At 47.4% G+C, this 24,963-nt stretch overlaps 1 protein-coding gene across 25 annotated transcripts in view; it reads right to left on the reverse strand.

Moving 5' to 3' along the window:
* ZMYND8 (zinc finger MYND-type containing 8) overlaps positions 1-24,963 on the reverse strand; it is a 126,720-nt gene that overhangs the window by 28,126 nt on the left and 73,631 nt on the right. For 13 of the 25 annotated variants that reach the window (XR_012326376.1, XM_033840834.2, XM_033840835.2 and 10 more), the window contains 4 exons: positions 17,954-18,094; positions 8,710-8,862; positions 5,564-6,076; positions 661-897 (listed from right to left, as the gene is read on the reverse strand). Coding sequence is in view for 24 of the 25 variants with exons in the window: in XM_033840834.2 (XP_033696725.1) it covers positions 661-897; positions 5,564-6,076; positions 8,710-8,862; positions 17,954-18,094 (1,044 nt within the window). In the remaining variant the exon portion in view is untranslated. Of the gene's footprint in view, positions 1-513; positions 898-5,563; positions 6,077-8,709; positions 8,863-17,953; positions 18,095-24,963 lie in introns of all 25 variants that reach the window. The other 12 variants (XM_033840828.2, XM_033840823.2, XM_033840814.2 and 9 more) reach the window with 1 other exon arrangement.

The following is a 24,963-nucleotide window of genomic DNA, read 5'->3' on the forward strand; positions in this document are numbered from 1 at the left end:
ATAGCTGTATGTACTGACATGGACAGACCTCCAAAACATGCTGATGGGGGGAGGGGGGGCACGGAAAAAAGCAAGTATGGTACCATTTTCACGTTTTAAAAAAGAAAAAAGAAAAAAAGTAATATTTTATGAAGTCACATATATACATAAATATATATGCATACATGCATAAAAAAGACCTTACGGTTAACAGTGGCCTCTGAGAAAGGGTGGAGAATGAAATGGCAAATCAATCAGGACAACACGTTTTTGTGTCTATGTGTCTACTTCACCCCTTTCTAAGAAGAACATATGCATGTATTTATAAAATGAGAAAAAAAAGAAAAAAGAAAAGTACAAAGCAAGTTGGAAAACAATTTTTAAAAATAATGCCAAATGGAATGTGTGAGGCCTCCAGGATACAGTAACCAGGAAACCAAGGGGAACTGAAAAAATAAAACGATTATTTTTCTCCTGTCCATGTGGCCAAAAAGGGACCGGGCGCCACGGAGAGCAGAAGGGGAGGCTCGGTACCTTTCACGGCCTGTCTGGTCTGATATCTCGTCCCCTGGGAAGACTGAGGCTGCTGGTTTTGCTGCTGGTTTTGCTGCTGGTTTTGCTGCTGCTGCTGGCGCTGCATCTTCTGCATGTGCCACTTTTGGGAGGACGTTTGAAACTTACTTGAGGAGTTCCACACGACCCGCTGCACGGCCGGGGCAGTCTCCTTCGGTAAAAGCGGCCTCTGCTTTTTCACTGGGCTTCCTGTGGCAGCGGCGGCCGGGGCCGTGACCGTGGATGTGGTGCTGGTGGTGGCCGTGACACCAGCCGTGGGAGTTTGGGCAGAAGAGCGGGTGAGGACCGGCGTTTCGGGGGGAGACTGGCTGCCCGCCGTCGTGGATGGTGGAGCTTTACCTACGACTAAAGCCAATGCGTGAAAAAACAAACAAACAAAAAGTGGATTTGACTCGGGCTGGCCTGCAGGGTCTCTACACCACCAAGTTCTGGGTGACCATCAGAGGCTAGCATGCCAAAGACCCCCAGTGAATGGGCACTTACACAATACGCTCAGGCCACTTCGGCAGCATGCCGTATCTTAAAACATCAGCCCCCTTGTGTTCCGTGCACTTGCTCACATCTGAGACGTCTATGTCAAGGCGTCTGGGGGACTGAGGCCAACCTGACCCAGCCCCTGCCCTCAAGTTGCTCACCTACTAGTAGACAACGCAGTGGATGAACAGAATCACTGCAAGTATCTTGTTTTACAAAGTTAAAGTTGGGTAAGCACTTTGAGAAAGACCCAGCCAAAGTCAATCCGGAGATTAAGAGAAACGCTTTCTTTGGCCAGGGAACCTAGAAAGCATGTACCCCAAAGAACCAGACGGCTTCCCATAGGCCAAAGCACTGAATAACAATAAGTGATCCAAAAAGAAGAGTATCTTCTTTAATCTCTTCTGATTCCCTTCAGAACAGTCTCGGTGTGGTCCTGGTAGCCTTGACACCTAACACTAAAGGGAATTCCACCCCAAGGGCAGAACCTTTCTCAGCACAATGGTATTTATCTAGAATTTAGATGCCTTGCTTTTGTTTTGATTGTAGTTATTCCTGTTGCGTCTTTTATGTAGAGCACACTATACTGTTTTACCTACTGTGTGGTGGTCAAGTTTAAGTCTAAAATTGAGTTTTATTTTTTTTTTAAAGAGCTGTTGTTTCATATAAAAATATTAAGTCCGTAATTATACAGGCAGGACTTAGGAATGGCAAAAATAATGAATGCGAGGGACTCAAGTTTGAAAAAAGCTGCCTTTCAGAGTATGTCTCCTGGGAGGAGCTGGGCTATGGGGGTGGAGCGTAGGATTTCAACAGGCAGCAGGGAGAATTTGGAGGGGGACAGCTTTAGCCAAGACATGCTCAGGAATAGACAGCATTTTGGTAAGTGAGGGCAGGCAGTGAGGAGGGCTGGCAAGAAGGCAGGTTAGAGCCAAAAGCACTGAGCAGCGTAGAAGGGGGTGTGACCTCGTGAGTGCTCATCTGTAAAAGGGGTGTGTGGTCAGTAATCACTGCAGCAGCCCCTGGCACTGGAGAGGTGAACCTGCCCCCAGAGAGGATTCCCTGGGGTTCACACACAAAACACGGGTGCAAATCAGCACCCTTGATCTTGACAATGTGCCTCGACATCAAACTCTTTAATAAGGATTACACCTGTCTTTTTTAGATTTCTATCACCCAGGAAAGGCATGGGCTTGATTATTCTAGGGGGGATTTTCAGTAAACTGGGGGTTTGGGGAAACCAAGGAGTGTGAGAGGAAAAGACAGGCTGACTTTTCTGACTCGGGGGGCAGAGGGAGGGGGTGTCTTCTTGGTGGTTATCACACCTGGCTGGCTCTCCTGCTCCTCTGGGGAAGAGTCCAGCCAAGTTCATGGGCAGGAACACAGGGTGGGCTGGGAGAAGAGCTCTACCTGCAGTGAGGAGCCCCCATCCTTCCCCAGGATGACCTGCCAGATACCGGATATAGCCCCTGCCCCTTCCAGGGGCAGAGGTGGCTTTGAACTTGGCCCTTCTAAAAGCCCCACACTGGGAGGGTCCCCCCAGGCAGGGCTTCTAACCTGCAGAAGCAACTTTAATGCCTCCCTTTTCTGCCATGTGACCAAAAAATATATTGTCTTGATTGATTAACTAGCCTGGTCCCTCCTTGGGCAAAGGGCAACCGCAAAAAGGTCCTTTTCTCTCTCCTGTCTTGCAAAAGCAAACAGGTGGCTTTGCAGATGGGTAACCAGCCTGCACGAGTCATGGCTGGAGCTCTTTCCCAAATAAAAACACAGGAGTGTGCAATCGGAAAAGTTTCCAGGCTCGAAGCACTCTGGGGGGGGGGGGGGGGGTCATTTAGACACGAAAACATTTTAATTTCTGGAGGATTCTGATGGTTTATGGAGGCGGGGTAAAGGCCACGGAAAATTCCATTTGTCCTAGAAATTGGGAGTGTATAATCACCTGTAGCCTCAAAAAGAGTGAATTTCTTAAAGGCCAACACTCCAAAAGCGGCCCCATCAAACTAACCTACTTATTCCAGACTTTGGTCACGGTCTTGTACCTTAAAAAAACGACTTTGAAGAGAAGGATGGAAATGACTGATGTTACAGGGTAAGCATAGTAAAGGTTGTTAAGCGAGCTCCTTTGGCCTCTGTTCTCAGAGCACTAGCTAGAAAAGCCATTTTGCTATCTGAGGATTCATATACTGTGCAGAAGCCGCATTCCTAACTGAAGGTCAGTTGGAGGTCACCAAGCACTCTCCAAAACGCCCTTCACTTAGTAAACTCATAAGTGAAAGTACATCACTGACACGAAGCTGATTCTTCAAGACCCAAACCACCATCAGGGGGGCTCTGGATTTCAGACTAAGCAGTCTTGCCCCAACCCGTGGGAAGCCACCCTGAATTATGTTTCAGAGACATCTTCAGCTTAAAAGTCCACCACACACTCGGGGACTCCTGGAGAAACTTCCTGCAGATACCAGTGGGAGGAAGAGCTCACTTTCATTTAATCAACTGGAATGCTTTTTATTTTGGAGGAAAACATGAGATCTTTCAAGGGACTCATATGTTTCCCTTTTTGCTTTGACTGCTAGGGAGCTCAGAGTCAAAATGGAAGCCCAACTTTGCTAACTCTGAAGGCTGGAACAGTATGTATTTTTGTATACAAATTTTCCCCAGACCTCTCACTATTCTACCTTCATCTTTTACACTGATTTCTTGATTTTCATTTCGTTTCTTATCAATCTGTCACAAATTCCTTCTGGAAGGGGCAAAAACCCACAACCAATCAAAAGATCTACTCCAGGGCTTCCCTGGTGGCTCAGTGGTTGAGAGTCCACCTGCCGATGCAGGGGCCACGGGTTCGTGCCCTGGTCCGGGAAGATCCCACATGCCGCGGAGCAGCTGGGCCCGCGAGCCATGGCCGCTGAGCCTGTGTGTCCGGAGCCTGTGCTCTGCAACGGTAGAGGCCACAACAGTGAGAGGCCCGCGTACCGCAAAAAAAAAAAAAGATCCACTCCAGAAAGAGAGGAATAGCATAAATGTATCATTCACAGGAACACTACCATCTGTGCCCCAATATTCCCACAAACCTCGTGGAATAAATGCTACTCCTATTGTTTTCTGCAACACTTGAGGTTGTCCCTCAAACCCCAATCCACAAAAGAATCGGATTTTTCAGATGCCATTCATAATTCTAAAGGATGGTGTGGTGGGCCATCCTTCCTGTCCCACCCAACTGCCTCTCTCTCTTCCTCCCTTGTACCATTGAGAGACATTCCATCCTCTTTTGATGAACTGCAGGAATTGAGGTTCCAGAACAGGTCACGTTGATACAAACACAGAGGAAAGATTCTCAAAGCCCATCCCCCTCTTGCTTTAAGCAAGCCAGCCTAAGAAATCCCCAGGGGATATAGAACTCAGACATTAGCTCCTGTCAGAAGTTAAGCATAGTCAAAAATGAAACCTGGCTACTCCCTTAAGTAACTCACGAAGTCCATGAGGTTTTATGGCTACAACCTCTAATGTGTCCTCGGGCCATGTTTCTCCTAGCCCTTAATTAATTCTTCATTATCTTTCTCAGGCCTGTGGGAATCCCCTCACCCCCCACTAGCCAAACCAGTTGAAAAATGTGCTGACTGCTTCTTCAGTGGGAGGGACATCCTTCAACTCATTCCCAAGTTCCTGCTGGAGGGTTTGCCGACATGCCTGGGCTGCAGCAGCTTTGAGGGCAGCCACTACTGGTTCAGCGGCAGAGAACTGCTGAGCTCAGGCAGTGGGGTTCTCAACTGGGGGAGATTCTGCCCCCGAGGGGACATCCGGCCATGTCAAGACATTTCTGATGGCCACCACTGGGCAAGTGCTACCAGCATCCAGTAAGAAGAGGCCAGGGATGCTGCCAAACGCCCTCCAGTGCACCGGACAAAGAATTATCCAGCACAAAATGTCAACAGCGCCAAGGCTGAGAAACCCTGGGCCCATGTCAGTTAATCGCAAATAGGGCGGGACACCAACTCAGGCAGCATCCTACAATGCCCGTCTGATTTCTAGTGGCTCAAGAACTCAGCGTTCTGGTGCCACCTACCCAAATGGTCTTGTGTTCTGGTAAGAAAAAGCACTTGGAGATGCCTGGGCAGCGTGAGGAGAGGTAAGGGAGGCTAAACTTATCAAGATTTTCCAACTGAACACTTCTAACAATTTCAGCCTTGTCAAATGTCTAAATGTTGACAAACACTTTAGGGAAATGAGCGAGCCTACTGGAAAAGAAGCTGCTGAGGCTAAAAATGACCTAACAGCTAGAAGCAACTACTTTCTAAGAGACTTATTTTTCTGTGCTCAAAATCAGCCACATCGGGTACTGAGCAGGTGAAAGGTGCGCAGGCTTAGTTTAAGTCCTGGTCCAGCTCAGTAACTAGCTGGGTGACCTGGAGCCAATCCAAGCTTTGCTACGCCACCCTTTGTGATGGGAGAGGGTCACCTGACTTGAGATAACACAAATTGCAAGGTGGCATTCTAAAACCAAATCAAGAAACCAGAAACGGGTACAATCACTTACCCTCCTGCTTGGGAGACGGTTCTTTGGGTTCCTTCTTATTTTTTCGACCCTCCCGCCCAGAATGGTCTTCTCCTAAATCTATGACAAGTTCACTCTCTGAATCGGAGTCCAGGCCCAAATGCACTGTTGGGGAATCCGTCTCATCTTTTCCCTTCAGCTTATCCTTTGTGGGATGAGGCAAGGGTTTTGCTTTGTCTGAAAAGTCCTTGTCGGGCTGAGGGCTAGTCTTCTCCTTGGCCAAGCCTGGGTCTGCTTTCTCGCTGGCTGGCGACGTGCTGACTTTCAGCTCCTCTTTTGTCTCCATGGGGTTTGCCAGTTTGGGCTTTTTTTTGACAGCAGATGGCTCTTTGTCCATCTGAGCATCCTCTTTGTCTTCGGCATCTTCCGGCTCATTCTTGGACCTCTGCTCCTCATCACTGATAGAGTCACTACCGCTACTATCTGACTTCTCGGAATCCTCAGAATCGCTGTGTTCTACAGCCGTATAAACATCTTCTGAGATTTCATTTATGCCTAAATTCAAAAAGAAAACCCAGCATGTGGCGTACTCACAAAATAAAGAGCAGGACCAAAAAATCACAACCATTTTCCACGCCCAACGCTGGAATAAAAAAAAAAAAAACATTTCAAATCGCATCACACTGGCCTGGTGGGGTTAGCAGTGCGCTCAAGCTGCAGCTGACGACAGCCGACAAATGGAACTTGTCTGCAAAGGGTTTTAGTTATTGACATTCAAAGATGACATGGGACCAAACAACATGAATTTCGAAGTTATCCAGAGTTCAATCTTTGCATTATGGATAACTCACTGGGACACTGACAATGGGAGGGATGGAAGGGAAGGAATGCCAGACCTGCGCTGTTAAAACAGATCCATTTTACGGATTAGAAAATAGAGACCCAGAGAAATCACTTGTTCTAGGACACAAAGAAAACCAAGACAGAGAAGCGAGGCCAGAACCCTGGGCTCCTGACTCGCCACCAACACTCTTCCCACAAATTCCCAAAGCGTTAAAGTCCTTTACCCTTTGTGTCCAGGACTCAAAGAAATAAACCAAAGCCTTAAAGCGGAGGTTGCAAACTCATAGCCCATGAGCCACATCTGGCGAGCAGACGTGTTATTTAGGAAGCAATGGTTTGACCCAATGCTTTTGGGTATTTTGTTATTTGTTGGCTTTTTTTTTTTAAACTTAGAACTTGCTGGCCAATTCACAAATCAGGAGATCTCACAGAAATCAAGATGGCGGGCTTGTGCTGAAACAGCAGAAGATCTGGCCTCTCTGGGTCACAGGCCTGCAAGGCTCGCTGGGGCTGAGAGCCACTGGCCCCTTCAGGTGGGGGAGCACTCCTACAGGTGACCCAGCTGCCCGGTCCCCATCTTGCTCCCTGAACTGAGGCAGAGTCAACTGTCACTGTGTTTGCATTGTTTTTCTACATGCAATGGAGTCAAGAGGAAAGTCATCCATTTCCATGTCTCTATCAAAAGGGAAAAAGATAAAACGGCAGGAGTTTCATACATATACAGACAAAAATGGGCAAAAGTATATTTCTAACAACAGTTCCATTTAACCCATTTATGCTTCCTGCTCTCGGGAATGTGTGTCATCCGTCTGTAGGTAAATAATACTACACCCTAAAATTTTGAAGAGGAAATCCTCATCAACTCTGTGTTTCCCTCATTCTAGAGCAACGGTTATCGTGAGTGGGGTCACTATCCTGACCCAGACACACGGAAGGGAAACTCTTAAAAGGGTAAGAGCCACGAACAGCCCCGCAGGATCATGAGTGAATTATACCCACTTCCTCCAGGGCTCAGTCAAAACTGAAAGAATCAAAACACAAAAACCCAGATCTGGTTTAACTTCTGGATCCTAGGGCTTATGCGACTGTTAACTAATGGTCGGATGCCAGGACAAGCATGACCACACATGTGATAGGAAAAGCTTGGGTACTGGAGCCCAAAGGATATGAATTCAAATCCTGCTCCTCTGCTTTTATTAGCTGTGTGACCCTGAACGAATGAACTACCTCTCTGAGACTCAGTTTCTTCACCTGAAAATGGTGTTGATAATAGTATCGACCTCCCAGGACAATCTATGCACAGTGCATGTGGCATAGGAAGCCCTCGGTAAATGGAAATATTAAAATTCTTATTAACGATAATAAACCAAGGAGTTAGACCAGCTGCACGGAAGGACCCAAGAGGGGTGTCTAAATGGCCTACAAAATTTCATCCAAACAAGCAACCCAGCAAGGAATGCTTTCCTCTGACAGCCTGGATGACTCCCAACTATAACTCTTTTCTCACCCAAAGGTCCAGAGAAACCACTGACATGTAAACCTCACCTTGGACTGGCTTTCTCTCCTGAGACCCAGCTGGCCCCTACTTCTTTATAAATACCTTCCTGGCTTTATTTACCTATTCAACAAATATTCCAGAGCATTACTATGTGTATAAGACCAAGTACACCTTGGAGAAGGCAAATCCTTATAAGGCAACCTCCCTGCCCTCAAGGAGCTTCCAGTCCAGTTTGGGAGGGATACCACCACACAAAGGAACCACTGATGTTTCAGAGACATAAGGTAGCAAAGGAGGGCAGATGGGGAGGGCAGTCAGGGGAGACTTCCTGGAGGAGGTGATGCCCGAGCTCAGCCTTTGGGACAGGATTCAGGTAGGCAGTGTAAGAAAGCAGCAGCACAGGGAAGAGGAAGGGAGGCGACAGATACAGAAGCAGGATGGATGTGCCGAGGGGGAAGCGGCCTAGCCTGGAGGGGGAGGGTTTGTGTTGGACACTTGTGGGATACACTTGACCCTGAAGTGGAGACACTGACGTGAGCAGAGAGGAAGCACAAAGGCAAGCTCAGGAGGCTCTTTCTGCTTCCAAACTTTCTTACAACCTGCACCTCGAGTTGGCAGGCCGCCACAAAGAATACACTCTGAGGAATTCAAAAAGCCCTTCTGAACAATTAACTAGCAAATCTGAAATATTCTGCCATGAGTAGAAATCTATTTTTGTTGAACAAACAACTCAAGGTTAAACCAGCTGCTAAAAAGGCAGCCAGGATGGGGCTTTAATTTCATCCGGGTGGTTTCCCTAAAAAGAGTAATGATGATGATGATGAGGTAAGCAAACCGAGAGACATACCTAATTGTGCTTTGCAACTCTCTATCGTCTTATCAAGATTTAGCTGGAATCTGCTGCGAATCTGCCGCTTGGGAGAGATGAGAGGCACAGGGGCCGACTGCTGCTGGACCGACTCACTCAGCTCCTTCAGATCCATCTCGGCCTTGCTTCGATCTGGAAGACACCATCACACCCTCGTAAGACCAGGCACTGGAGGGAATAGCAGACAATGCTCATCACTTAGCTTCCTCCTCAAAAACACCCTTAGGAGCCCGAGAGGAAAAAAAACCTCAGACGTTTTTGTCATTCGTCCCAACGATATCATCTGCTCTACGGCCTGGGCTCACTTGGAGATAAGAGCCTGAGAGAACATTTGGCAGGTTTCTACTGAACCATCGCCTGGGTTGCTCTCCATGGTGAAAATGCACAATCCCAGCCAGAAGGCTGGTTGTCTGTGACCCTCAGCATCATTATGGATCCTCCAAAGCCAAAGGTTACAGTAATATGTTCCATCTCAACAGTAGCAGATAAAGTGACACTGAGTCTGGCCAGTTTGCTTTGAATTCCAGGCCCAGATCAGAGACGGCCTGTATCCGAGAGAGGCGCCGAGCCTCGCAGAGAGAACACATTGATAAGAGAGAGAACCAGCTCCTTGTTCACCATGGAGACTTCAATCTTCATTCTTAGTCGACTCAGTCTGGAGCTCAAATTAGAAAGAAAGAGAACACACAAGATAGGCAGACCCTCCAGCCAGTGTGCTGTACCTCCCTTTGGCTCACAGCATCTATCTGAGGAATGGGCAACAGATTAGCCTTGGATATGAACCTGTGTCTTCTTGCTTCACTCTAACCCCAGGCAAAGGTCTCTGCCTAATGACTCAGGCCCAGAGGTCCTACTTCCGCTACTTCTGCCATGGGTTCTTTGCACGACCAAACTGGCCCAGGTTCCAAAGGGTCCGTGAGCTTGCACTTCTTGAATTCCTTCCCCACCTCCTCTGCTGCCTCCTCTAGTGGCCCCCAAAACATAAAAAGGGGACCAAATGGTGGTGACTGCAAAGGCTCAGAAAGCAATGAGAGACTGTCTTTCGCCCTGGCATCCCCTCCAACACACCCTCGAGCAGAGAATGCGGGTGTCCAACCTGCCCTGGCCAATCCGAGAAAGCAGGTCCGAAAGGATGTGGCATCCACCAAGGGCAAAGATAAGCCACCTGTGAGCTGGTTCTACCAGCTGTGAGCTCACTCCCTGACTTCTCTCCACCCCCCTGCTACCCTCCACCCCAAACCATCAGGCTGTTACAGAGACCGAGATGCAGACTGAGAGCTGGATTGCAAAGGCCCTCCAAAGCCTGCACTCTCCCCGCTCGACCTGACCCTCGCACCCTGCCCTACACCCAGGAAGGGACGCGTGCTCTCACAACGCATGCCGGAGATTCATTCCTTTAAGGGGATCAGAGGTCTCCCCAAAGCCCCACCCAACTCACTCGTAGGTGATTGGAGCCACAAATCGCTCCCATTTCATTCATCACCATAATGAGGTAAGATGAGAAAGGGCCCTGTCCCCAAAACACACTTGCGGTTCGTCACCAGGGAGACCAAAAGTGAGCTTTCAAAGCAAACAGGGACACCATCCTTGTCATTAAAGAAATGGCTCTTAAAAAAATCCCCGTGTGTGCGCATGTGCATGCATGTGTTTGTCTGGTGTGTGTGCATGTGCTGATCGGGGACTCTTCAGAGAACCTATCAAGGCCAGCATTGAAGATGCTTGCGGGGGGGACGGTTGAATGCACAACTATTTCAGACGAGGGAAGAATATTCAATTTTACTGGAGAAGCACCTTACAAAGAGAACAGAGAGAGTGAAACAGGGATAGAACAGCAAAAACAGGAGGAAGAGGAGAAGGACTGGGGAACATAGAAAGAAAAAAGGGAAGATCCAATTAAACAGCAGTATGATCAGGACTTACGGACTTCAACACCTGAGCTGCAAACATGACAGTAGAAGGGGAAAGACAGGAGGCCCGTCTGGTCATTTCTGCTCTCAGAAATGAGGAAGCACACTGCATTCTGGAGGGAAAAGGCAGCCTTTTCAAGCATCAAGCTGGAAAAGAAGTATCTCACAAAAATACTTCCCATGAAGGGGGGTAGCAGGAGATGGCAGTGCTGCCCACGTGACAGGAGGACACTCTGTCCTCAATAACACTCCCATGTGGTTAGATTCCACACAGCAGTTACCAGGCAGGGGTCAGCCAACTTTTTCCATAAAGGGCTGGAGAGTAAATTAAATTAGGCTTTGCAGGTGTACAGGCTCTGCTGCAAAAGCAACCATAAAATGATGTGCTAAATAAATGGATGTGGCTATGTTCCAATAAAACTTTATTTACAAAAACAAGTCGGAGGCCAGACTTGGTCCACAGGCTGGAAATTTTGCCAGCCCCTGTACTAGTCCAGTGACTGCTAACCTTAGCTGCACACTGAGATCGCCCCCCTCCCAGCCCGGAGCTTTAAAGAAAAAAATCCTGATGCCTCAGCCCCACCCCCAGAGACTGAATTCACTGGCGAGGGGGAGGCCTGAGTATTGGCCCTTTAAAAGTTCCCCAGGTATTCTAATTGGCAGGTTAGGCTGTGAGCCCCTGTACTGGACCAATCCTGTCTGTGAGTAAAGGAAACGCCTCATGATTTGCCTTAACCCTTGTGTACCTAAACCTCGGGGATCATAAAAATAGATCTACACATCACCAGAATAATCGAGTGTGTGTGTGCACACGCGTGTGTACCGGTGTGGGTCTGCAGTAAATGCAATCTCTTAACTTTAGCCTAAAGCCTGAATATTCATAATCAAGAGGAATGAAAAGAAGGTGAAGCATTTCATTTCACAAAATAAGGTTTCTCGGGTCAATGAGCCACCGTAACGTTTATTCTAAGAAGAAACCACCGAAAGCCTGGGAGGGGGCTAATCATCAGGTCCCTGGGAGCAGACTTTTAGGAGTTTAGCCAAATGTAATTATCTTTCTCCAACTTTCAGCTGTGTGTGAACTCGACTCTCCTCCGCAAGGAGAAAAGAAGAGCTTCTCTTTCTCATTTAGCTCCTAGCAGCTTATCAGGACTCCTTCCACCTCTGCCCTTCTATATCGGGAATATCTGCGGAATCCACCCTTGCTGCCAACATTGTGAACTTTTCAGCTGATATGAAGACAGCTGAGGCTATAAGTGGAAACCGGGGATAAAAAAAAAAATACCCGCACTAGAGAAAAGAGGCACGATCTTCCATTGCTGGAGGGAGCGTGAATCAGAGCCACCCTTTAGAGGGCGATCTAGCAGCCTCTCTCCAAATGTCAACAGCACATGGCCTCTGACCGTCAGGTTCCACTTCTAGGAATGTATCCTGCGGATTCACTCCCACGTGGGCACAAGGGTCTTCACTGCAGCTATTTCCAACAGCAAAAAATGGAAAACTACTCAATAAATAAGGTGCCTGGATAAATAAGTTACAGTTTACCTTTAAACAGAAAAAAATACAGCTGCTAAAATAACACAGGGGCAGAGCTCTCTACGTGGTGATATGGAAAGCCCATCTGTTTAAGGAAAAGGAAAATAATCAGTAAAGGACATTAGCATTGGTGTGTGGGAGAAAAGAAGGAAAGGGAATACAGAGATACAAATATATGTGTTCTTGGGGCTTCTCAACGCTGACATTTGGAGCTGGATAAGTCTTTCTTTTGCGGGGTGGGGAGGTCAGAGTAAGGGCCGGGAGCTGTCCTGGGCACTGTAGGATGTTTGAGAGCAACCCTGGCCTCCACCCACTAGATGCCAGTAGCACCCATATCCCAGTTGGGATAATAAACAGGTGTCTAGACATTGCCAAATGGGGACCAAATCACCCAGGCTGATGTCTAGAAGCGCTCCCCAAGGAGACTAAAAAAGAGCCAACAGAGTCAGAGGATGACAAAACAAAAAAAAAGACCCAACAGTGGTCACCCTTTTTTTGGGGGTGAATAAGGGGGTCACAGAGACAGGTGATCAGAGGTTACAGGTAGACTGGCTTTTCAGTAGACATCTTTCTGTACTTTGAAATTTCTCTTACCGTGTGCATTCATTACTTATAAAAACAAAACTTTTTTTCTTCAATCGTGTGACTCCACAAAAATCAGAAGGCCCTAACGGACAGCCGAGCCATCGCCACGGTGCCCTGACGGAAGACAAGCCACCATGAGGTGAGAGCAACAGCCATCAAAACAAAATGTTTTAAAAGAAAACTATAAGCACTTCTTGTTTTTAGTTTAAAAAAAAAATCTCCTTTAGGGCTTCCCTGGTGGCGCAGTGGTTGAGAGTCCGCCTGCCGATGCAGGGGACACAGGTTCGTGCCCCGGTCCGGGAAGATCCCACATGCCGCGGAGCGGCTGGGCCCAGGAGCCATGGCCGCTGAGCCTGCGCGTCCGGAGCCTGTGCTCCGCAACGGGAGAGGCCACAGCTGTGAGAGGCCCACGTACCACACACACAAAAAAAATAACAATAATAATAAAAAAAGAAAACTATAAGCACTTCTTTTTTTTTAGTTTAAAAAAAAAAATCTCCTTTATTCAAAAGGTGTAGGCAGACTATAACGAATGGTCTTCTAGGAGGCACAAAACAGCAGCTCCGTCAAGGGAACAACGTCCTTCAGACGAGAGACCCTGGCAGACGCTCTTATCCATCAGTCAAGCAGAGACCTTCCCCACCTCGTTCACTATTTTTAAAAAAAATATCAAGACAACATCTGGGCAACCGGGGTACCCAGCCCTGCATCCACGTCCTCAAAGTCTCACTTTCTGCAGAGAAAAGAAAGCAGGCCTGACAACAGCAACAGTGGAAGAATAAACAAGCAGAAAGCCTTCAGGTCTGACTACGTTCCATCGTCGGCATCTCTGACGGAGCATCAAGGCACATTTCTGTCACTAACAGGACGACTCAACTGCTGCGTTTGTTGAGCCAAAAGCAAACACCGTGTGCGAGAGGAGAGAGGATTCCCAGAGAAAGCACACAGGAGTCTAGAGGAAGGAAAGAGCCACTCTGGTCCCCTCTCCCCCTGCGCCATAAACTCATTCTTATTCGGGACTTATTTTGTAACTGCCGTAGACGCACAGAAGGGGGCTGGAACCTGGCCTGGCTCCTTATTTTAGAGCAGAGAGAAGGGGCCCAAGACAGCAAATGAGGCCCGGTGTGTTGGCGTGCAGGGCCTTCCCCTCCGTCATGCAGCAAAATAAATTGTAAGAGAAAAGCCCACGGGCTGGTGGTTGTATTTTTGGTTGTACTTGTTTCTTTGGCCTAAATAGAGATTTTTATTTTTACTTTTTATTTTTGATCCCGCACCTTGCGGGATCTTAGTTCCCCTATCAGGGATCGAACCCGCACCCTCAGCAGTGAAAGCACCGAGTCCTAACCACTGGACCGCCAGGGAATTCCAAATAGAGGTGGTTTTTTGTTTTTTGTTTTTTTGCGGAACGCGGGCCTCTCACTGTTGTGGCCTCTCCCGTTGCGGAGCACAGGCTCCGGACGCGCAGGCTCAGTGGCCATGGCTCACGGGCCCAGCCGCTCCGCGGCATGTGGGATCTTCCCAGACAGGGGTACGAACCCGTGTCCCCTGCATCGGCAGGCGGACTCTCAACCACTGCGCCACCAGGGAAGCCCCCAAATAGAGGTTTTTAATGAAACTGACGGTCAACTTTTAAAACCTAGAAGAGTTCACATAAAAAATCTGGATTGCTGTTTTTTCTTGAAAATTCAGAGTTGGACAGCACAGGTTCAACTTGTGGGAGCTGCTTCCTTTAGAAAGGCACTTTGTCCTTCATGCGACCGTCCATCCAAACCTTCACCTGACCCCTGACCCTACAGCTGGGCAGACTAACCCAGCAGCACAAAGAGGCACAGTGGCGAGGGCCCATGAAAATCAAAACACGCCCTTGTCCTGCAGCATTTCAGTTCTCGTATCTCAGTTAAAAGTCCGAGATACACACAGACAAGCCCGAGTCTAAAGGCCAAACTCAACCACAAACCACGTGTTGATCCTGGGTAGGTAACTTTGCTTCTCTGTGCAATGGGGTTATTACCTTACCTTGAAGGTCACTGTATTTTTTTTTAATACTTTTAACTTACAGAAAGTAAAATTCACCTTTTGGAGAATATATGACTTTTAACACCTGCAATAGATGCGAGTAGCCACCAGCACAAACAGAATGCAGAACAATTCCATCTACCAAAGAATCCCTTTGTGATGTGTAGTCAAACCCTCCCCAACTCCCAGCAAGCACTGATCTTTCTTCCATCTCAGTAATTTTGCCTTTTCCAGTTATTTTTTTTAATGAAACACTGTTTTGTTAGATACAATGATGTCATTATGATCCCTAGCACTGTCTCATTTCTGTCTGTTCAAAGCAGTTACATGGATGCCAGACATCAAGTCCCATGAGAATTATTCAGCATTTCCCTCCACTTTCTTATTTTTCTACCCATCCACGGCACTTTTCACCAATCCCTACCTGATCCTCTTGCCACTGGGTAACTGAAATTCCTACCCATAAAACGCCACATTCCCTATGCATTTGTTTCCGCTGACAAAACGAGGCATTGGTCCCAGGAATGGAAAGAGCTGGCGGGGAGCTTCTGCACAGGAGAGCCTTGTACTCTGCCGTGCCCACCTCCAATACACAACCCACGAAAAAAACCTTTCACTCCCACGCGTGGGTCAAGCCAAATGGAAAAACCCAGAGCATCACACAGACGCCCAAGGACAGCCCGGTTTACGGAAGGAGCTACTCCTGCCACACATGACTGGCAGAGAGGAAGCATGACTGTGAGAACGTCTCTGTACAGCTTTCTTTTCGGGGGTGCAGAGGTGGGAGGAGGGTGTGAGAAAGCAAACCACACTGCTGAGAACGATGAGTGTTCCCCAGGGGAACGGATGGGTCCCCGTGGGTTCAAGTGAAGAATTCCCACCAGCCAACCTGAGCTGGAGCCCCTCAAGCCACCACCCGGACTGTCCCATCACTTCCGGGCTGCACGACCTGGTGACCTGGGTAAATGAGGCCCCAGCCTCCATGGAAACACAGGCTCCCTCCAGCCCGGCCACCTCTGGCTCTGTAATCCCAGATCCTAGGGTCGCCTCTCCAGTGCTCTGTTTCTCCATCTGAAAATGACATCTCAGGACAAGATGAACCCAGAGGGCTGTGACCACCAGAGGCTGTGGATTCAGGCCGGAGCATCACTCCACAAGTGGAGTGGCCGCCCCTCCCTTCCTGAAACCCGGTATACTCAAGTCCTCCGGAGTAGGCCACACTCCCCGAGTGTTGCTTTCTCCTCGTTCCCCTGCGCTTTCTCAGCCTCCTCTGCTCACTTTTCCTGAGGTCTAACATGTGCAAGCGGCCCAGGCCCCTCACTCCTTCTTTATGCTCTGGACCAGGGTCTCTCAGCCTCAGCACTGTTGCCACTGCGGCTGGATAATCCTCTGTCGTGGTGGGCTCTGTCCCACGCGTTGTAGGAAGTTTAGCAGCATCCTTGGTCTGCAACCACTAAAGGAATGCCAGCAGCGTCCCCCACTCTCCGCCTCCCCTGAGTTATGAGAACTACTGCTTGAACCCAATCCCACGTATAAATCAAGATTCCCAGAATTACACCTCCTGCCCTGACCTGGCCTGACTCGGCCTCCAATTGCCTTCATGACCTCTCCACCTAGGAATTTAGCTGGCATCTCAAACTTACAGAATCGAAAGCTGAACTCTTGGCTCCCATTCTCCTGCCATAACCAAATCTGTCAACACAGGCGCAACCCAGTAAATCTCTGCTGGGGGGGCCTGTACTAGATGCTAGTGGTGAGAGCCCACCCCACCCCCACGTTGTAACAACCGAAAATGTCTCTGGACACCGCTAAGTATCCTCTGGGGGGTCGGGGGAACTGCCCCTGGTTAAGAATGGCTGACACAGGCTCTTCCCAACACAACACCCTGAGAGGTCCTTCCAAAATGCCCAGTCAGTTCACATCCCTCCTCTGCTCAAATGGTCCCACACCAAGGTCCATGAGGTCCCTGTGTTCTCTGACCTCATCTCCCCTTCACCCACTAGGACACGTCACCCGGGCTTCCTTGCCATTCCTATAACACACCAAGTTCATCCTGACCCTAAGGCCTTGGATTTCCTGTTCCTTCTAGAATGTTCTTCCTCTGAACACCGACATGGCTGGGTTTTCTTGTCATGCAAATCCTTGGCCAGGTATCACCTCCTCAGAGGCCTTCCCTAACCACTGCCTCTTGCTCCTCCCACCCCCATCCTGCCCAGCTCTCTCCCTGTCATATGAATACCTTTTACCTTCCATGATGACCTGACCTCTCTTAGTTTTTTTAGCTTGATTATTATTTCTCCCTCTCTAGAACCAAGCTGTGTAAGAGAGCAGGGCCCTCACTCACCACTGTCCGCCCCAGGTCTAAAACAGTGCACAGCACATAACAGATGCTCAATAAAAATCAGGGCTCATGACTGAATGGCTTAATAAAATAGCTTCCTAGTTGGGTGTTTAGCATTTCTGGTGCTAATTTTTGTTAAAGACTTTGGCCTAAGGTAATGCTTTCAAAAGAACCAACTGAAACTCAATGAGTTTAAAAAAAAAACAAAAAAACTACTACATCAAGGATGAAGACTAGCATTAAAAAAAAAAAGAATTAAAACAACATGTCAGAACGCACTATACATAAGAAAAATAAATACTGAATCATAAAACAATATATACCGTGTGTGTCTGTGTGTGTGTGTCTGTGTGTGTGTGTGTGTGTATATACACACATATATATATAACTTTAAATATACGTATTTACAAATATAAGAACTGTGTTACTGTGGTCCAAGGCTGTAAACACTGGCCTAAGGTATTTCAAGATAAAACAGCCTTGCATGTCAACAAGCTCTGGGAAATCCCTTGCTAGTTCCTCGTACTGATCTCTCTTCATCTCCATCCACTGTACCTTTTCAAAATTTTGTACACAGAAAAGAGTTCAGGGTTCAAGAACCACACACAGGGACTTCCCTGGAGGTTCAGTGGTTAAGACTCCACACTTCCAACGCAGAGGACACAGGTTCGATCCCCGGTCAGGGAACTAGGATCCCACATGTCGTGCGGCCAAAAAAAATTAAAATACCAATCTTTTTTTAAAAAAAAAAAAAGAACCACACACAAAAGAGGACATTACAACTTGCAGAAATACTCATAGCTGCTACGGAAAGAGGCTTCCCAAAATTCCAACTGACCCAGGTTAAGATTCAGGATGCTTCCCGTGGTGGACGTCTTGTCTGTTTTCGTCGTGATTGGTGTTGATACTTGAGGAGAGAAAGGTTTCGGGCTGCCAGATAAACTCCCCGCTTGTCCTGTCTTGGTGGAGGCTGGTGAAGCTGAAAAAGTAAGTTACTCGTTAAAAGACAGATTTACAAATAAAGAAACATATAAAGCTTGTAGGTGTGGGGCAGGGAGGAGAGTACAGAAATTCTATTTGATTTCAACCAGGCCGCCAGAGCAACAGAGGGGGTTGGAGCAGGAAGGGCTGGCTATGTAATTCAAGCAAAGGGCTTTAACTCGATGTTAAAGCCACGAAGGAAGAAGGCCGCCCCAGTCATTCTATTAAACACAAAGCTCTAAGACAAATCGCCTAAGCTGCCACTGAAATTGGTTTGGCCCATTCACGGGTGTAAATCTCAAAACAAACAGCGATTAAACCAGCCCCCGCCTCGGTCCAGATGCAGAGACCAGAGCCAAGCTTACAAATGGCATGTCGTCCATTTGTGGGAGACGCAGGGGCCAGTTCACCCAGCCACTGCATCTGCCAGGGGCCAGCTCCACCCCTTGGGAGCTCGCAGGCTTCTCATTTCAAAGGTCCTGCAATGCTGAACGAAGCCAAACTCCACAACAGATGGAGTGAGGGTGCTGTTGGTAAATTACCTCCCTCCTTACTGGGTTTCAAACTTTTATAGGAGGATAGAGTCGTACCTATGCCTGAGTCTTAAAAATACCTTAAAACTCCCAACTTCCTGCTCCCCTGAGCAGGTGGGGGAAGAGAGAACAGAAACCAAACCATTTAACAAAACAAAGTGTTCAGATGGGCCAACTGGGGCCTCCCAAAGACCTTTTAGATCCTGCCCCTTTGCTGAAGTGGCTCTGTATTATTGGGCTGTCCTGTTACCATAAACGTGTGACAGGCATTCAAATGGCCAGCTCCCCTCAGATGTGCAAGAAACCTCAAGAAAGCTGTTTATGGTGATGGGGTTAGACTCGCGACATCGCAGGGACTTCACAAGTGCTTGGACACGCTGCTGCGTTCTTGCCTTGGTTTCCTCATCTGCCAAATGGGGATCCTCAGAGTCAGGATTCAATGGGTTAAACTCTACACCAGCTCAACTAGTCAACATACATGAGCTAGCCTCAGCTCCAGCGCCAGGACCTGCCAACACTATTTTTAATGCAACAGAGTGGGAAAGACTCTAGATGTAGGGAGAAGTGGATTAAAGCATGGATCAGGAGCCAAAAGAGAGGTTCAAATCCCAGCTCTGTGGACGTGCTGTGTGACCTTGGGCAAGTGACCTGATGTCTCTGAATCTCCTTTCCTGATAGCTACAAAGAGGGATACTAATAATATAATACAAAAGGATTGATTAAAGTACCTAACTCATGAGACTTCCCCGGTGGCGCAGTGGTTAAGAATCCACCTGCCAATGCAGGGGACACGGGTTCCAGCCCTGGTCCGGGAAGATCCCATGTGCCGTGCGGCAACTAAGCCCATGTGCCACAACTACGGAGCCTGAGCTCTAGAGTCCGTGAGCCACAACTACTGAAGCCCGCGTGCCACAACCACTGAAGCCTGTGCACCTAGAGCCCATGCTTTACAACACGAGAAGCCACTGCAACGAGAAGCCCGCGCACCGCAACGAAGAGCAGCCCCCACTCGCCGCAACTAGAGAAAGCCCGCGCACAGCAACAAAAACCCAACGCAGCCAACAAATAAATAGAAAGATAAATAAATAAATAAATAGAAAGATAAATAGAAAAATAAAGGTGTTTCAAAAGATTTAAGTATCACCAATAAAATCCTTAGTATTAGGATTTTTAATTATTATTCATTCATTTATGTTCTGTTTCCAAAAGAGATCTGCAGTGGCTGAAAAGATCAGTGCAGTGTATTCCCTCCACAAGGATTAAAGACCAGAGTCTTTCTAATTGTATTCCCTTAAGCAAACTAGCAAGTGGGTCTCGCAGGGAGGGTCTTAGCATACTAGCAGAAGCACTGCTTGGGGCTGCAGGGAACTTTGACAAGGAAGACTAACCCTAAAGGGTAGCGGGAACCAAAACCACACAAAGGTGCGGGGTCACACAGAGAACTCAAGCAAGGGAGTCCACGTTTCCCTATTTAACAGTTCAAGTTACATAGTAAGAAGGAGAGGCTGGCAGGTGGTCTAGCAGAGCCCTACCCCCCGCTGTGGGCCTGCAGGGAATTTACCAAGAACACAGGGAGACTCATTAGTTTTCTTATATATATATATATGTTTGTATAGTTAAAAAATAATAACTGGAGGCTTCCCTGGTGGCGCAGTGGTTGAGAGTCCGCCTGCTGATGCAGGGGACGCGGGTTCATGCCCCGGTCCGGGAAGATCCCACATGCCGCAGAGCGGCTGTGCCCGTGAGCCATGGCCTCTGAGCCTGCGCGTCTGGAGCCTGTGCTCCGCAACGGGAGAGGCCACAACAGTGAGAGGCCTGCGTACCGCAAAAAAATAATAATAATAATAACTGGAACAACAAGCCTTCAATTTCATAGACATATAACGTTTCCTTTGTTAATAAAATTTAAGTATTGAAGGTTCAAGAGACACGTTCTAAATTTTTAAAAAATTTGAAATACAGCACTTGGATACGTGAACACCGGTTTCCCATGGAGATGGGTCTGGTTCACTTTCCACCCGGCCAGCAAAGGGCAGGGGCCACCCTCACTGGCGTCTGGTACTGCAGTGCTTCACGTAATCAGGACCAGGACAGCACCTCGGGGTCACCTAGCAACCCACGCTGCAGAACTCGCCTCTGAGAAAGTGATGGCCAGTGCCCATCCCTGGCTGCCACCTACCCCACCTCCCCAATTTGTGAAACACCTGTGTCCGTCTTGACCTCCCCACAACCACTCACCCAGTTGTTCAAGGCCAAACACGTCTACACTGTCTCAATTCCTCCTCTGCTCTCCCGCCTCAGCCTACCCAGCCCTTCAGCGAGTCCTCTGCACACCACTTCCAAAATACACCCAAATCTTCGCACTCACCTCCATCCCAATCTCCAGGGCTATCACCCTCAAGGGGCAGAAAGTAGATCTTAGAGGGTGAAAAAAATCTTACTCTTTTTATAAATAAAGCACACATGCCGTACGTAAAAGGACATACAATACGTTTAAAGTTCATGAGGGTCCACTCTTAAGTACAGACGCCAAAGAAGTGAAAACCTATACTCAAATCCTCAAAACAGCACTATGCACAGTAATGCAAAGATGGAAACAACCCAAGTGTCCACCAACACACAGACAAGCCCTGGTATAAAGGAATGAGGTTCTGATGCACGCTGCAATGCAGGTGGCCTTGAGAACGCCACACTAAGTGAAAGGAGCCAGATACAAAGGTCATGTTTTATAGAATTTCACTGAAATGAAATATGCATACTGAGCACGTCCATACAAACAGAACGCAGATCGATGGCTGCCAGGGGTCAGTGATGGAGCAAAGGGACAGGGGTGGGAGAGGGGGCAGGGGTGAGAAGTGGCTGCTTGGCGGGTACAGGGTTTTGTTCCGGGGTGATGGAAATGTCCTGGAACTAGGTAAGAGTGGTGGATGCACAGTGTTGTGGCTGTACTGAATGCCACTGAACTGTCTACTTTGAAATGATTAATTTTCTGTTATGTGGCTCTCACCTCCATTTTAAAAAATATTCACGGGAGGACAATTAAGAAGAAAGTGTCTAGGGGCTTCCCTGGTGGCGCAGTGGTTGAGAGGCCGCCTGCCGAGGCAGGGGACACGGGTTCGTGCCCCGGTCTGGGAAGATCCCACATGCCACGGAGCGGCTGGGCCCGTGAGCCATGGCCGCTGAGCCTGCGCGTCCGGAGCCTGTGCTTCGCAACGGGAGAGGCCACAGCAGTGAGAGGCTTGCGTACCGCAAAAAAAAAAAAAAAAAAGAAGGAAGTGTCTAAAAGGGCTCCTTCGGGGGTGATGATGAAGAAAAGGTTTGGGAAACACTGCCCTAACACATCAGTTCCCACGAAGACCCTGTAAGAGCTCCCCGCAGGTCCCCTACCACCTGCCACAGCACCCCCTCCCAGGGCACCTCCCCCCAGCAGCCGGGACAGCGCCTTAAACGAGGAAAGCAAACATCACTCCTCCACCTAAAACCATCCAGGGGCGTCCAGTTCCCCAGAATAAAAAAAAACCAATGAGACAGCTGACCTTTCCTTGCCTCATTCTGGAATCTCCAGCCACGTGGCCCCTTGTGCTTGGCCCCTCCAAGATCAAGTCCGCTCCCAACTCAAGCCTTTACACTTGGAATTTCCGAGGAAAGACACCCCACCCACCCAACCCACCACTCCCACCCAGATCATACTGGCCGGCCGTCCTCAACATTTGGGTCCAATACCACCTCCTCAGAGCCCTCCCCTGCCAGCCCCATCTAAGCTGGTCCAGGTGCCCCTTTTGCCTTGAGAATATCAGCTCCAGAACAGGCTCCTTGCCAGCCACTGACGCTGCCTGAGACATTTACAACATGAGCAGATACATGAGATGATTAACTGAAGAATGAATTCTCCGTTCCTCTTCTCATGACTGTGGTCACAATAAGCAATAAAGAAATGATAATGACAACCAATAAAACCTCTCCATTACAAAGGTGCCAACTTACACCATCTCCTCGATATTCTGCAGCTACTAAAGGCATGCTGAGTGATTAGGCAACCAAGGAAAACACATGGATAAGCAGCTCACAGAAAAATACAAATGGTCAAGAAGCACCCTGAGCTCGACATAAATAAATGTAAACTCAGGTAAGGCATATGGAGATACACAGATAAACCTCCAACCTACATCCTTTTCACCTGCATGGTACACTTGTTTCAAAAATAACACCTAGTGTTCAGGGTAGGTGAGGAAAGAGGTACACTCACAGGCATCAAAAAACTATTCAGAGGCTTCCCTGGCGGTGCAGTGGTTAAGAATCCGCCTGCCAATGCAGGGGACATGGGTTCGAGCCCTGGTCCAGGAAGATCCCACATACTGCGGGGCAACTAAGCCCGTGCACCAGAACTACCGAAGCCCGCGTGCCTGGAGGACGTGCTCTGCAACAAGGGAAGCCACCACAGTGAGAAGCCCGCACACCACAATGAAGAGTAGCCCCTGCTCGCCACAACTAAAGAAAGCCCACACACAGCAACGAAGATCCAACGCAGCCAAAAATAAATAAATAAATTTATATTTTAAAAAAAAGTAAAAAAAAAAAAAACACTATTCAGGAGAGCAGTTAGGTGATAATGATATTAAAATTAAAGTATACCAAATGTAAAATAGATAGCTAGTGGGAAGCAGCTGCATAGCACAGGGAGATCAGCTCGGTGCTCTGTGACCACCTAGAGGGGTGGGATAGGGAGGGTGGGAGGGAGACACAAGAGGGAGGGGATATGGGGATATATGAATACGTGGAGCTGATTCACTGTTATACAGCAGAAACTAACACAACATTGTAAAGCAATTACACTCCAATAAAGATGTTTAAAAAAATAAATAAAAAGTAGATGCTTGAACACAAAAAAAAATAAATTAAATTAAAGTGTACAGGGAATTCCCTGGCAGTCCAGTGGTTAAGACTCCATGCTTTCATTGCCGAGGGCATGGGTACAATCCCTGGTCGGGGAACTAACAACCCACAAGCTGCGTGGTGTGGCAAAAAATTTTTTTTAATTTTTTTAAATATAAAAAAAAATTAAAGTATACGTAACACACGGACCCGAAGTTCCATTGCTATGAATTCACCCCATAGATATAAAAGTGCCCCTGATACTGGATATGCACGAGAAGGTTCACTGCAACAGTATTTATAATAGCAAAGGAATGGAAGATGGCTTATAAACGCCTGTTCATTAGAGACTGGCTAAATAAATAATGGAATACATACCACACAACCCTTAAAAAGAAAGACTCAGATCTCTACATCCTGACAAGAATATGTGTGGGAAAAAGAGAAAAAGGTAAAATCAAGTGTGCATAGAAATGTCCCCGTATGTGTAAATGTTTCTGAAAAGCATGCCCACATCTTTAAATGAACGTAAAATTTTTTTTTTCTAGCAGCACATCCCATAATCATGGAAACTTTGGAGAAAAACTGGAGCCCAGAAGTGGGGATAAAAAAATTAAAAACTTTAGCTTTTCCTTTATACCCTTCTATACCGCTCTAATATTGCTGGGTTTCATTTTGTTGTTTTAATTCTAACCATGTGCGTGTAGTCCTTTCATCGTTTAAAAAGAAAAAAAGGGTCAACTAGAGGCATTTAGATTATGAGCCACTTTGCGCTTTTAAAAATGCTTTTGCTTTTACTGTGGTTTTGTTGGGGGAAAAAACTTTAAAACAGGTGCAAAAATGTATTTGTTAATATAAAAAATGTAATGAAGGGAGAGGAATTCTGTAATTGTGTGACTCCGGCGAAGTTCAATCACTGATATGTTCTTGAAGACTTTTATTCATGACCATCTAGAGAAACATGGAAAATATTAAGCTGGCCAAAATGTCTACAGCACTGGGGGTTAGAAAGTGAGCAAGGACCATATATAGAGAGATATAAATACATAATTAACATATACATGTCAGTAGTGATGAGTTGAGAAACCCTGTTTGAAATCGCTCTAGACACACATATATACATTACAGACATTAAGAAAACAAATCAATGTATCTGTTTAAAACATCTGCATTCACATGACTTCATAAAATCTACCTACTACTGATGATGAGAATATGTGCACTCAAGTAGAAAGACGTCAAAGAAACACTGCTAAGTTGAAAGAAGCAAAACGTTTAGTACAATCCCATTCCATCACACACACACACACAAATTATTACTGTCATCATCACTGTGATTATATACATTAAAAAATTTTAGCCACCCAATTCTTAATAGTTGTCACCTCTCAGCGTGAAATTATGGACTATTTATTCTATAATATTAACATTTGAAAGGCATATCTTATATTCAGGGGAAAAT

The sequence above is a fragment of the Tursiops truncatus genome, chromosome 15 (assembly GCF_011762595.2).
Source record: "Tursiops truncatus isolate mTurTru1 chromosome 15, mTurTru1.mat.Y, whole genome shotgun sequence".
Classification (NCBI taxonomy): Eukaryota; Metazoa; Chordata; class Mammalia; order Artiodactyla; family Delphinidae; genus Tursiops; species Tursiops truncatus.